This window comes from Scyliorhinus torazame, chromosome 12 (genome assembly GCF_047496885.1).
Source record: "Scyliorhinus torazame isolate Kashiwa2021f chromosome 12, sScyTor2.1, whole genome shotgun sequence".
Classification (NCBI taxonomy): Eukaryota; Metazoa; Chordata; class Chondrichthyes; order Carcharhiniformes; family Scyliorhinidae; genus Scyliorhinus; species Scyliorhinus torazame.
The window spans coordinates 70373412-70386239 of NC_092718.1; the positions used below are offsets into that span (position 1 = coordinate 70373412).

Here is a 12828-nt window from a genome sequence, read left to right on the forward strand (position 1 = left end):
AGGGTTCACATGACAGTGATCGGGAGCAGGAACCCTGGCTGATTTACTCTCTCTAACCCAGGGATCACGGGACAGTGATCAGGAGCAGGAAACCTGGCTGATTTCCTCTCTCTCTCGCTAACCCAGGGATCACGGGACAGTGACCAGGAGCAGGAACTCTGGCTGATTTCCCCTCCCTCTCTCCAACCGAGAGATCACAGGACAGTGACCAGGAGCAGGAACCCTGGCTGATTTCCCCTCTCTCTCTAAACCAGGGATCACGGGACAGTGACAGGAACAGGAACCCTGGCTGATTTTCCCTCTCTTTCTAACCCAAGGGATCACGGGACAGTGACCAGGAGCAGGAGCCCTGGCTGATTTCCCCTCCCTCTCTAACCCAGGGATCACGGGACAGTAATCATGAGCAGGAAACCTGGCTGATTTTCCCTCCCTCTCTAACCCAGGGTTCACTGGACAGTGATCAGGAGCAGGAACCCTGGCTGATTTCCCCTCCCTCTCTAACCCCGATATCACTGGACAGTCAAGACGAGCAGGAACCCTGGCTGATTTCCCCTCCCTCTCTAACCCAGATATCACTAGACAATCAAGATGAGTAGGAACCCTGGCTGATTTCCCCTCCCTCTCTAACCCAGGGATCACTGGACAGTGATCAGGAGCAGGAACCCTGGCTGATTTCCCCTCCCTCTCTTAACCAGATATCACTAGACAGTCAAGATGAGTAGGAACCCTGGCTGATTTTCCCTCCCTCTCTAACCCAGGGTTCACTGGACAGTGATTAGGAGCAGGAAACCTGGCTGATTTCCTCTCTCTCGCGCTAAACCAGGGATCACGGGACAGCGACCAGGAACAGGAAACCTGGCTGATTTCCCCTCTCTCTCTAACCCAGGGATCACTGGACAGTGATCAGGAGCAGGAACCCTGGCTGATTTCCCCTCCCTCTCTCTAACCGAGAGATCACAGGAGAGTGACCAGGAGCAGGAACCCTGGCTGATTTCCCCTCCCTCTCTAACCCAGATATCACTGGACAGTCAAGACGAGCAGGAACCCTGGCTGATTTCCCCTCCCTCTCTAACCCAGATATCACTACACAGTCAAGATGAGTAGGAACCCTGGCTGATTTCCCCTCCCTCTCTAACCCAGATATCACTAGACAGTCAAGATGAGTAGGAACCCTGGCTGATTTTCCCTCTCTTTCTAACCCAGGGTTCACATGACAGTGATCAGGAGCAGGAACCCTGGCTGATTTACTCTCTCTAACCCAGGGATCATGGGACAGTGATCAGGAGCAGGAAACCTGGCTGATTTCCCCTCCCTCTCTAACCCAGGGATCACGGGACAGTGATCAGGAGCAGGAAACCTGGCTGATCCCCCTCTCTCTCTAACCCAGGGATTACTGGACAGTGATCAGGAGCAGGAACCCTGGCTGATCCCCCTCTCTCTCTAACCCAGGGATCACGGGACAGTGATCAGGAGCAGGAACCCTGGCTGATCCCCCTCTCTCTCTAACCCAGGGATCACGGGACAGTGATCAGGAGCAGGAACCCTGGCTGATTTCCCCTCTCTCTCTAACCCAGGGATCACGGGACAGTGATCAGGAGCAGGAAACCTGGCTGATGACCCCTCCCTCTCTAACCCAGGGATCACGGGTCAGTGATCAGGAGCAGGAAACCTGGCTGATATCCTCTCTCTCTCACTAACCCAGGGATCACGGGACAGTGATCAGGAGCAGGAACCCTGGCTGATTTCCCCTCCCTCTCCAGCCCAGGGATCACGGGACAGTAATCAGGAGCAGGAAACCTGGCTGATTTCCCCTCTCTCTCTAACCCAGGGATCACTGGACAGTGATCAGGAGCAGGAACCCTGGCTGATTTCCCCTCTCTCTCTAACCCAGGGATCACGGGTCAGTGATCAGGAGCAGGAAACCTGGCTGATATCCTCTCTCTCTCACTAACCCAGGGATCACGGGACAGTGATCAGGAGCAGGAACCCTGGCTGATTTCCCCTCCCTCTCCAGCCCAGGGATCACGGGACAGTAATCAGGAGCAGGAAACCTGGCTGATTTCCCCTCCCTCTCTAACCCAGGGATCACGGGTCAGTGATCAGGAGCAGGAAACCTGGCTGATATCCTCTCTCTCTCACTAACCAAGGGATCACGGGACAGTGATCAGGAGCAGGAACCCTGGCTGATTTCCCCTCCCTCTCCAGCCCAGGGATCACGGGACAGTAATCAGGAGCAGGAAACCTGGCTGATTTCCCCTCTCTCTCTAACCCAGGGATCACTGGACAGTGACCAGGAGCAGGAACCCTGGCTGATTTCCACTCCCTCTCTAACCCAGTTATCACTGGACAGTCAAGACGAGCCGGAACACTGGCTGATTTCCCCTCCCTCTCTAACCCAGATATCACTGGACAGTCAAGACGAGCAGGAACCCTGGCTGATTTTCCCTCCCTCTCTAACCCAGGGTTCACTGGACAGTGATCAGGAGCAGGAACCCTGGCTGATTTCCCCTCCCTCTCTCTAACCGAGATATCACAGGACAGTGACCAGGAGCAGGAACCCTGGCTGATTTCCCCTCTCTCTCGAAACCAGGGATCACGGGACAGTGACAGGAGCAGGAACCCTGGCTGATTTCCCCTCCCTCTCTAACCCAGGGATCACGGGACAGTGATCAGGAGCAGGAACCCTGGCTGATTTCCCCTCTCTCTCTAACCCAGGAATCACTGGACAGTGATCAGGAGCAGGAACACTGGCTGATTTCCCCTCCCTCTCTAACCCAGATATCACTGGACAGTCAAGACGAGCAGGAACCCTGGCTGATTTCCCCTCCCTCTCTAACCCAGATATCACTAGACAGTCAAGATGAGCAGGAACCCTGGCTGATTTTCCCTCCCTCTCTAACCCAGGGATCACGGGACAGTGATCAGGAGCAGGTAACCTGGCTGATTTCCCCTCTCTCTCTAACCCAGGGATCACTGGACAGTGATCAGGAGCAGGAACCCTGGCTGATTTACTCTCTCTAACCCAGGGATCATGGGACAGTGATTAGGAGCAGGAAACCTGGCTGATTTCCTCTCTCTCTCGCTAACCCAGGGATCACGGGACAGTGACCAGGAGCAGGAACCCTGGCTGATTTTCCCTCTCTTTCTAACCCAGGGTTCACATGACTGTGATCAGGAGCAGGAAACCTGGCTGATCCCCCTCTCTCTCTAACCCAGGGATCACTGGACAGTGATCAGGAGCAGGAACCCTGGCTGATCCCCCTCTCCCTCTAACCCAGGGATCACGGGACAGTGATCAGGAGCAGGAACCCTGGCTGATCCCCCTCTCTCTCTAACCCTGGGATCACTGGACAGTGATCAGGAGCAGGAACCCTGGCTGACCCCCTCTCTCTCTAACCCAGGGATCACGGGACAGTGATCAGGAGCAGGAACCCTGGCTGATTTCCCCTCTCTCTCTAACCCAGGGATCACTGGACAGTGATCAGGAGCAAGAACCCTGGCTGATTTACTCTCTCTAACCCAGGGATCACGGGACAGTGATCAGGAGCAGGAAACCTGGCTGATTTCCTCTCTCTCTCGCTAACCAAGGGACCACGGGTCAGTGATCAGGAGCAGGAACCCAAGCTGATCCCCTCTCTCTCTCTAACCCAGGGATTACTGGACAGTGATCAGGAGCAGGAACCCTGGCTGATCCCCCTCTCTCTCTAACCCAGGGAACACGGGTCAGTGATCAGGAGCAGGAACCCAAGCTGATCCCCTCTCTCTCTCTAACCCAGGGATTACTGGACAGTGATCAGGAGCAGGAACCCTGGCTGATCCCCCTCTCTCTCTAACCCAGGGATTACTGGACAGTGATCAGGAGCAGGAATGCTGGCTGATTTCCCCTCTTTCTCTAACCCAAGGATCACTGGACAGTGATCAGGAGCAGGAAACCTGGCTGATCCCCCTCTCTCTCTAATCCAGGGATCACGGGACAGTGATCAGGAGCAGGAACCCTGGCTGATTTTCCCTCTCTTTCTAACCCAGGGATCACTGGACAGTGACCAGGAGCAGGAAACCTGGCTGATATCCTCTCTCTCTCACTAACCCAGTGATCACGGGACAGTGATCAGGAGCAGGAAACCTGGCTGATTTCCCCTCTCTCTCTAACCCAGGGATCACTGGACAGTGATCAGGAGCAGGAACCCTGGCTGATTTCCACTCCCTCTCTAACCCAGATATCACTGGACAGTCAAGACGAGCAGGAACCCTGGCTGATTTTCCCTCTCTTTCTAACCCAGGGATCATGGGACAGTGACCAGGAGCAGGAACCCTGGCTGATTTTCCCTCTCTTTCTAACCCAGGGTTCACATGACAGTGATCAGGACCAGGGACCCTGGCTGATTTTCCCTCCCTCTCTTTTTAAAAGAAATATATTGATTAAAAGTTTTTTAACACAATTTTTCTCCCTTACAAATAACCCCCCCTCGTAACAAAAAAAAACCCTAGAAATCGCGCAGAGGAAGATATATACATGGCAAAATGATATATTTACACAGCTTTGTACACTGGCCCTCACCCGTACGTGCCAGTTTCCCCAACCCTTCATGTTATCTCTTGCTCATCCACACTCCCAGGCAGTCCCCCCTTTCCCCCCCCCCTCCCAGGACGCCCCCCCCCCCCCACCTCCCCAGGATGCTGCTCCTGACCGACCTTCCTCTAACGCTCCGCGAGATAGTCTAGGAACGTTTGCCACCGCCTGTAGAACCCCTGCGCAGACCCTCTCAAGGCAAACTTAATTCTCTCCAGCTGTATGAACCCAGTCATATCATTTATCCAGGCCTCCAGGCTGGGGGGCTTCGCCTCCTTCCACATTAGCAAGATCCTTCGCCGGGCTACTAGGGATGCAAAGGCCAGAATGCCGGCCTCTTTCGCCTCCTGCACTCCCAGTTTGTCCACTACTCCAAATATTGCTAGCCCCCAGCTTGGCTTGACCCGGACTTTCACCACCTGAGATATTGCTCCCGCCACTCCTCTCCAGAACCCCTCCAGTGCCGGGCATGACCAAAACATATGGACATGGTTCGCCGGGCTCCCTGAGCACCTTCCACATCTGTCCTCTACCCCAAAGAACCTGCTCAACCTCGCCCCTGTCAAGTGCGCTCTGTGGACCACCTTAAATTGTATCAGGCTGAGCCTGGCACATGAGGAGGAGGAATTAACCCTACCTAGGGCATCAGCCCACAGACCTTCCTCGATCTCCTCCCCCAGCTCCTCCTCCCATTTACCCTTCAACTCTTCTACCAGCGCTTCCCCTTCTTCTTTCATCTCCTGGTGTATTTCCGACACCTTGCCCTCCCCGACCCATACACCCGAGATCACCCTATCTTGAACTTCTTGTGCCGGGAGCAACGGGAATTTTTCCCTCCCTCTCTCACCCATGGTTCACTGGACAGTCAAGACGAGCAGGAGCTCACCAATTGATCGCGCTGGATTCCCGACGAGACCTTTGTGTTGTAAATCACCTCAACTGAATCATCAACCTGTCGAAAACCAGAAAGGTCAGAGGTGAACAGCAGACAATCAAAACCATCGACGGCCAATGGCTGAAGTACATTTGCACTGAGGGGGGTCAAATGTCAGGTGAGGGAACAATGGCCAAGGCTCTGGGACCAGGAAAGTGGATTGAGGTACTGGGGGTCACCAACTGAGGGAGAGGTCAGGCGGAGGAGACAGAGGGGGGAGTGAGGAGGGATGTGGATGTGAACGGGGGTGCAGGGGAGTGAGGGCGTATATGGGGTACATAGAGAGTGAGGGGCTTGGGGAACACAGGGGAAGAGCGATGACATGTGTGGGGTATGGGGGGGGGGCTATGTTGGGTACAGGGGAAGGGTGGAGGGTGTGGAAGCCCCCAGGGAGAGTGAGGAAGTGTGGCGGGCAAAGGGCAGAGTGAGGGAGTGTGGGGGACACAGGGGAGAGTGACGGGGTGTGGGAGGCACTGGGGGCAGTGGGGGGGCACAGGGACAGTGACGGGGTGTGGGGGGGCACAGGGACAGTGAGGGGGTGTGGGGGGGCACTGGGACAGTGAGGGGGTGTGGGGGGGCACAGGGAAGAGTGAGGGGGTGTGGGGAGGCACTGGGGGCAGTTGGGGGGCACAGGGACAGTGAGGGGGTGCACAGGACAGTGAGGGGGTGTGGGGGGCACAGGAACAGTGAGGGGGTGTGGAGAGGCACTGGGGACAGTGGGGGGGGGGCACAGGGACAGTGAGGGGGTGTGAGGAGGCACAGGGACAGTGAGGGGGTGGGGGGGCACAGGGACAGTGAGGGGGTGTGGGGAGGCACTGGGGGCAGAGTGAGGAGAGTGGGAGGAACAGGTGTGAGTGTGAGGTGGTGTGGGGGCACTGAGGGAGACTGAGGGGGTGAGAGGGAACAGGGGGAGAGTGAGGGAGTGTGGGGGACACAGACAAAGAGAAGGGGTGTGGGGGGCACAGGGGGGGCGAGACGGGGTATTGGAAGCACAAGGGGAGAGTGAGAGGGTGTTGCGGGCACAGGGAGAGAGTGAAGGTGTAGCAATGCACAGGGACAGTGAGGGGGTGCCGGGGGAGTGAGGAGGGGTGGGGGGTACAGGGTGAGAGTGAGGAGGTGTGGGTGGCAGGGGGGAGTGAGGAGGGGTGGGGGGAACAGAGGGAGTGAGGGGGAGTGGGTGGCACGGGGCAGTGAGAGGGTGTGGAGGGAACAAGGGATGATTGAGGGAGTGTGAGAGGGCCAGGGGAGTGTGAGGGGCTGTGGGGGACACGGGGGAGCGAGGGAGTGTGGGGGGGCTTAGGGTGGAAGTGAGGGGGTGTGCGAGGCACAGGGGGGGGGGGTTGAGGAGGTGTGTGGGGGACAGAGGGGGAGAGTGAGAGTGTGTGGGAGGCACATGGGGAGAGTGAGGGTGTGTGGGAGGCACGGGGGAGAGTGAGGGTGTGTGGGGGACAAAGGGGGAGAGTGAGGGTGTGGGGGACAGAGGGAGAGTGAGGTGTGTGGGGGACAGAGGGGGAGAGTGAGGGTGTGGGGGATACAGAGGGGGAGAGTGAGGGTGTGGGGGACAGAGGGAGAGTGAGATGTGTGGGGGACAGAGGGGGAGAGTGAGGGTGTGGGGGATACAGAGGGGGAGAGTGAGGGTGTGTGGGAGGCACAGAGGGAGAGTGAGGGTGCATGGGGGACAGTGGGGGAGAGTGAGATGTGGGGGACAGAGGGGGAGAGTGAGGGTGTGTGGGGGACAGAGGGGGAGAGTGAGGGTGTGTGGGGGACAGAGGGGGAGAGTGAGGGTGTGGGGGACAGAGGGGGAGAGTGAGGGTGTGTGGGGGAGAGTGAGGGTGTCGGAGACAGAGGGGGAGAGTGAGGGTGTGTGGGGGATACAGAGGGGGAGAGTGAGGGTGTGTGGGGGACAGAGGGGGAGAGTGAGGGTGTGTGGGGGATACAGAGGGGGAGAGTGAGGGTGTGTGGGGGACAAAGGGGGAGAGTGAGTGTGTCGGGGATAGAGTGGCGGAGAGTGAGGGTGTGTGGGGATACAAAGGGGGAGAGTGAGGGTCTGTGGGGAATACAGAGGGGGAGAGTGAGAGTGTGGGGGACAGAGGGGGAGAGTGAGGGTGTGGGGGACAGAGGGGGAGAGTGAGGGTGTGGGGGACAGAGGGGGAGAGTGAGGGTGTGTGGGGGACAGAGGGGGAGAGTGAGGGTGTGGGGGATACAGAGGGGGAGAGTGAGGGTGTGTGGGGGACAGAGGGGAAGAGTGAGTGTGTGGGGGATACAGAGAGGGAGAGTGAGGGGGTGTGGAGGACAGAGGGGGAGAGTGAGGTGTGTGGGGGACAGAGGGGGAGAGTGAGGTGTGTGGGGGATACAGAGGGGGAGAGTGAGGGTGTGGGGGATACAGAGGGGGAGAGTGAGGGTGTGTGGGGGATACAGAGGGGGTGAGTGAGGGTGTGGGGGACAGAGGGGGAGAATAAGGGTGTGGGGGATACAGAGGGGGAGAGTGAGGGTGTGTGGGGGACAGAGGGGGAGAGTGAGGGTGTGTGGGGGAGAGAGGGGGAGGGTGAGGGTGTGTGGGGGACAGAGGGGGAGAGTGAGAGTGTGTGGGGGACAGAGGGGGAGAGTGAGGGTGTGTGGGGGACAGAGGGGGAGAGTGAGGGTGTGGGGGACACAGGGGGAGAGTGAGGGTGTGTGGGGGACACAGGGGGAGAGTGAGGGTGTGGGGGACAGAGGGGGAGAGTGAGTGTGTGGGGGATACAGAGGGGGAGAGTGAGGGTGTGTGGGGGATACAGAGGGGGAGAGTGAGGGTGTGGCGGACAGAGGGGGAGAGTGAGGGGGTGTGGGGGATACAGAGGGAGAGCGTGAGGGGCTTGGGGAACACAGGGGAAGAGTGATGACATATGTGGGGTATGGGGGGTGGGGGGGGGGTCTATGTTGGGTACAGGGGAAGGGTGTAGGGTGCGGAAGGCCCCAGGGAGAGTGAGGAAGTGTGGCGGGCAAAGGGCAGAGTGAGGGAGTGTGGGGGACACAGGGGGAGAGCGAGGGGCACAGGGGAGAGTGAGGGGGTGTGGGGAGGCACTGGGAGCAGTGGGTGGGCAGAGGGACAGTGACGGGGTGTGGGGGGGGCACAGGGACAGTGAGGGGGTGTGGGGGGGCACTGGGACAGTGAGGGGGTGTGGGGGGGCACTGGGACAGTGAGGGGGTGTGGGGGGGCACAGGGGAGAGTGAGGGGGTGTGGGGAGGCACTGGGGGCAGTTGGGGGGCACAGGGACAGTGAGGGGGTGCACAGGGACAGTGAGGGGGTGTGGGGGGCACAGGAACAGTGAGGGGGTGTGGAGAGGCACTGGGGGCAGTGGGGGGGCACAGGGACAGTGAGGGGGGGTGAGGAGGCACAGGGACAGTGAGGGGGTGGGGGGGGCACAGGGACAGTGAGGGGGTGTGGGGAGGCACTGGGGGCAGAGTGAGGAGAGTGGGAGGAACAGGGGGAGTGTGAGGTGGTGTGGGGGCACTGAGGGAGACTGAGGGGGTGAGAGGGAACAGGGGGAGAGTGAGGGAGTGTGGGGGACACAGACAAAGAGAAGGGGTGTGGGGGGCACAGGGGGGGGCGAGACGGGGTATTGGAAGCACAAGGGGAGAGCGAGAGGGTGTTGCGGGCACAGGGAGAGAGTGAAGGTGTAGCAATGCACAGGGACAGTGAGGGGGTGCCGGGGGAGTGAGGAGGGGTGGGGGGTACAGGGTGAGAGTGAGGAGGTGTGGGTGGCAGGGGGGAGTGAGGAGGGGTGGGGGGAACAGAGGGAGTGAGGGGGAGTGGGTGGCACGGGGCAGTGAGAGGGTGTGGAGGGAACAAGGGATGATTGAGGGAGTGTGAGAGGGCCAGGGGAGTGTGAGGGGCTGTGGGGGACACGGGGGAGCGAGGGAGTGTGGGGGGGCTTAGGGTGGAAGTGAGGGGGTGTGCGAGGCACAGGGGGGGGGGGTTGAGGAGGTGTGTGGGGGACAGAGGGGGAGAGTGAGAGTGTGTGGGAGGCACATGGGGAGAGTGAGGGTGTGTGGGAGGCACGGGGGAGAGTGAGGGTGTGTGGGGGACAAAGGGGGAGAGTGAGGGTGTGGGGGACAGAGGGAGAGTGAGGTGTGTGGGGGACAGAGGGGGAGAGTGAGGGTGTGGGGGATACAGAGGGGGAGAGTGAGGGTGTGGGGGACAGAGGGAGAGTGAGATGTGTGGGGGACAGAGGGGGAGAGTGAGGGTGTGGGGGATACAGAGGGGGAGAGTGAGGGTGTGTGGGAGGCACAGAGGGAAAGTGAGGGTGCATGGGGGACAGTGGGGGAGAGTGAGATGTGGGGGACAGAGGGGGAGAGTGAGGGTGTGTGGGGGACAGAGGGGGAGAGTGAGGGTGTGTGGGGGACAGAGGGGGAGAGTGAGGGTGTGGGGGACAGAGGGGGAGAGTGAGGGTGTGTGGGGGAGAGTGAGGGTGTCGGAGACAGAGGGGGAGAGTGAGGGTGTGTGGGGGATACAGAGGGGGAGAGTGAGGGTGTGTGGGGGACAGAGGGGGAGAGTGAGGGTGTGTGGGGGATACAGAGGGGGAGAGTGAGGGTGTGTGGGGGACAAAGGGGGAGAGTGAGAGTGTCGGGGATAGAGTGGCGGAGAGTGAGGGTGTGTGGGGATACAAAGGGGGAGAGTGAGGGTCTGTGGGGAATACAGAGGGGGAGAGTGAGAGTGTGGGGGACAGAGGGGGAGAGTGAGGGTGTGGGGGACAGAGGGGGAGAGTGAGGGTGTGGGGGACAGAGGGGGAGAGTGAGGGTGTGTGGGGGACAGAGGGGGAGAGTGAGGGTGTGGGGGATACAGAGGGGGAGAGTGAGGGTGTGTGGGGGACAGAGGGGAAGAGTGAGTGTGTGGGGGATACAGAGAGGGAGAGTGAGGGGGTGTGGAGGACAGAGGGGGAGAGTGAGGTGTGTGGGGGACAGAGGGGGAGAGTGAGGTGTGTGGGGGATACAGAGGGGGAGAGTGAGGGTGTGGGGGATACAGAGGGGGAGAGTGAGGGTGTGTGGGGGATACAGAGGGGGTGAGTGAGGGTGTGGGGGACAGAGGGGGAGAATAAGGGTGTGGGGGATACAGAGGGGGAGAGTGAGGGTGTGTGGGGGACAGAGGGGGAGAGTGAGGGTGTGTGGGGGAGAGAGGGGGAGGGTGAGGGTGTGTGGGGGACAGAGGGGGAGAGTGAGAGTGTGTGGGGGACAGAGGGGGAGAGTGAGGGTGTGTGGGGGACAGAGGGGGAGAGTGAGGGTGTGGGGGACACAGGGGGAGAGTGAGGGTGTGTGGGGGACACAGGGGGAGAGTGAGGGTGTGGGGGACAGAGGGGGAGAGTGAGTGTGTGGGGGATACAGAGGGGGAGAGTGAGGGTGTGGGGGATACAGAGGTGGAGAGTGAGGGTGTGTGGGGGATACAGAGGGGGAGAGTGAGGGTGTGGCGGACAGAGGGGGAGAGTGAGGGGGTGTGGGGGATACAGAGGGAGAGCGTGAGGGGCTTGGGGAACACAGGGGAAGAGTGATGACATGTGTGGGGTATGGGGGGTGGGGGGGGGGTCTATGTTGGGTACAGGGGAAGGGTGTAGGGTGCGGAAGGCCCCAGGGAGAGTGAGGAAGTGTGGCGGGCAAAGGGCAGAGTGAGGGAGTGTGGGGGACACAGGGGGAGAGCGAGGGGCACAGGGGAGAGTGAGGGGGTGTGGGGAGGCACTGGGAGCAGTGGGTGGGCAGAGGGACAGTGACGGGGTGTGGGGGGGGCACAGGGACAGTGAGGGGGTGTGGGGGGGCACTGGGACAGTGAGGGGGTGTGGGGGGGCACTGGGACAGTGAGGGGGTGTGGGGGGGCACAGGGGAGAGTGAGGGGGTGTGGGGAGGCACTGGGGGCAGTTGGGGGGCACAGGGACAGTGAGGGGGTGCACAGGGACAGTGAGGGGGTGTGGGGGGCACAGGAACAGTGAGGGGGTGTGGAGAGGCACTGGGGGCAGTGGGGGGGCACAGGGACAGTGAGGGGGGGTGAGGAGGCACAGGGACAGTGAGGGGGTGGGGGGGGCACAGGGACAGTGAGGGGGTGTGGGGAGGCACTGGGGGCAGAGTGAGGAGAGTGGGAGGAACAGGGGGAGTGTGAGGTGGTGTGGGGGCACTGAGGGAGACTGAGGGGGTGAGAGGGAACAGGGGGAGAGTGAGGGAGTGTGGGGGACACAGACAAAGAGAAGGGGTGTGGGGGGCACAGGGGGGGGCGAGACGGGGTATTGGAAGCACAAGGGGAGAGCGAGAGGGTGTTGCGGGCACAGGGAGAGAGTGAAGGTGTAGCAATGCACAGGGACAGTGAGGGGGTGCCGGGGGAGTGAGGAGGGGTGGGGGGTACAGGGTGAGAGTGAGGAGGTGTGGGTGGCAGGGGGGAGTGAGGAGGGGTGGGGGGAACAGAGGGAGTGAGGGGGAGTGGGTGGCACGGGGCAGTGAGAGGGTGTGGAGGGAACAAGGGATGATTGAGGGAGTGTGAGAGGGCCAGGGGAGTGTGAGGGGCTGTGGGGGACACGGGGGAGCGAGGGAGTGTGGGGGGGTTAGGGTGGAAGTGAGGGGGTGTGCGAGGCACAGGGGGGGGGTTGAGGAGGTGTGTGGGGGACAGAGGGGGAGAGTGAGAGTGTGTGGGAGGCACATGGGGAGAGTGAGGGTGTGTGGGAGGCACGGGGGAGAGTGAGGGTGTGTGGGGGACAAAGGGGGAGAGTGAGGGTGTGGGGGACAGAGGGAGAGTGAGGTGTGTGGGGGACAGAGGGGGAGAGTGAGGGTGTGGGGGATACAGAGGGGGAGAGTGAGGGTGTGGGGGACAGAGGGAGAGTGAGGTGTGTGGGGGACAGAGGGGGAGAGTGAGGGTGTGGGGGATACAGAGGGGTAGAGTGAGGGTGTGTGGGAGGCACAGAGGGAGAGTGAGGGTGCGTGGGGGACAGTGGGGGAGAGTGAGATGTGGGGGACAGAGGGGGAGAGTGAGGGTGTGTGGGGGACAGAGGGGGAGAGTGAGGGTGTGTGGGGACAGAGGGGGAGAGTGAGGGTGTGGGGGACAGAGGGGGAGAGTGAGGGTGTGTGGGGGAGAGTGAGGGTGTCGGAGACAGAGGGGGAGAGTGAGGGTGTGTGGGGGATACAGAGGGGGAGAGTGAGGGTGTGTGGGGGACAGAGGGGGAGAGTGAGGGTGTGTGGGGGATACAGAGGGGGAGAGTGAGGGTGTGTGGGGGACAAAGGGGGAGAGTGAGGGTGTGGGGGACAGAGGGGGAGAGTGAGGGTATGGGGGACAGAGGGGGAGAGTGAGGGTGTGTGGGGGACAGAGGGGGAGAGT

At 60.8% G+C, this 12828-nt stretch overlaps 2 protein-coding genes across 2 annotated transcripts in view; one reads left to right on the top strand and one right to left on the bottom strand.

The window, feature by feature from the left end:
- The window catches only part of LOC140387190 (amyloid beta precursor like protein 2-like), an 83087-nt gene that overhangs the window by 22291 nt on the left and 47968 nt on the right, over positions 1–12828 (bottom strand). The window contains exon 3 of the mRNA XM_072470171.1: positions 5457–5522. Coding sequence (XP_072326272.1) covers positions 5457–5522 — 66 coding nt within the window. The remainder of the gene's footprint in view (positions 1–5456; positions 5523–12828) is intronic.
- The window catches only part of LOC140387057 (dual specificity tyrosine-phosphorylation-regulated kinase 1A-like), a 142657-nt gene continuing 135462 nt past the window's right edge, over positions 5634–12828 (top strand). Inside the window, exon 1 of the mRNA XM_072470069.1 lies at positions 5634–5669. Coding sequence (XP_072326170.1) covers positions 5634–5669 — 36 coding nt within the window. The remainder of the gene's footprint in view (positions 5670–12828) is intronic.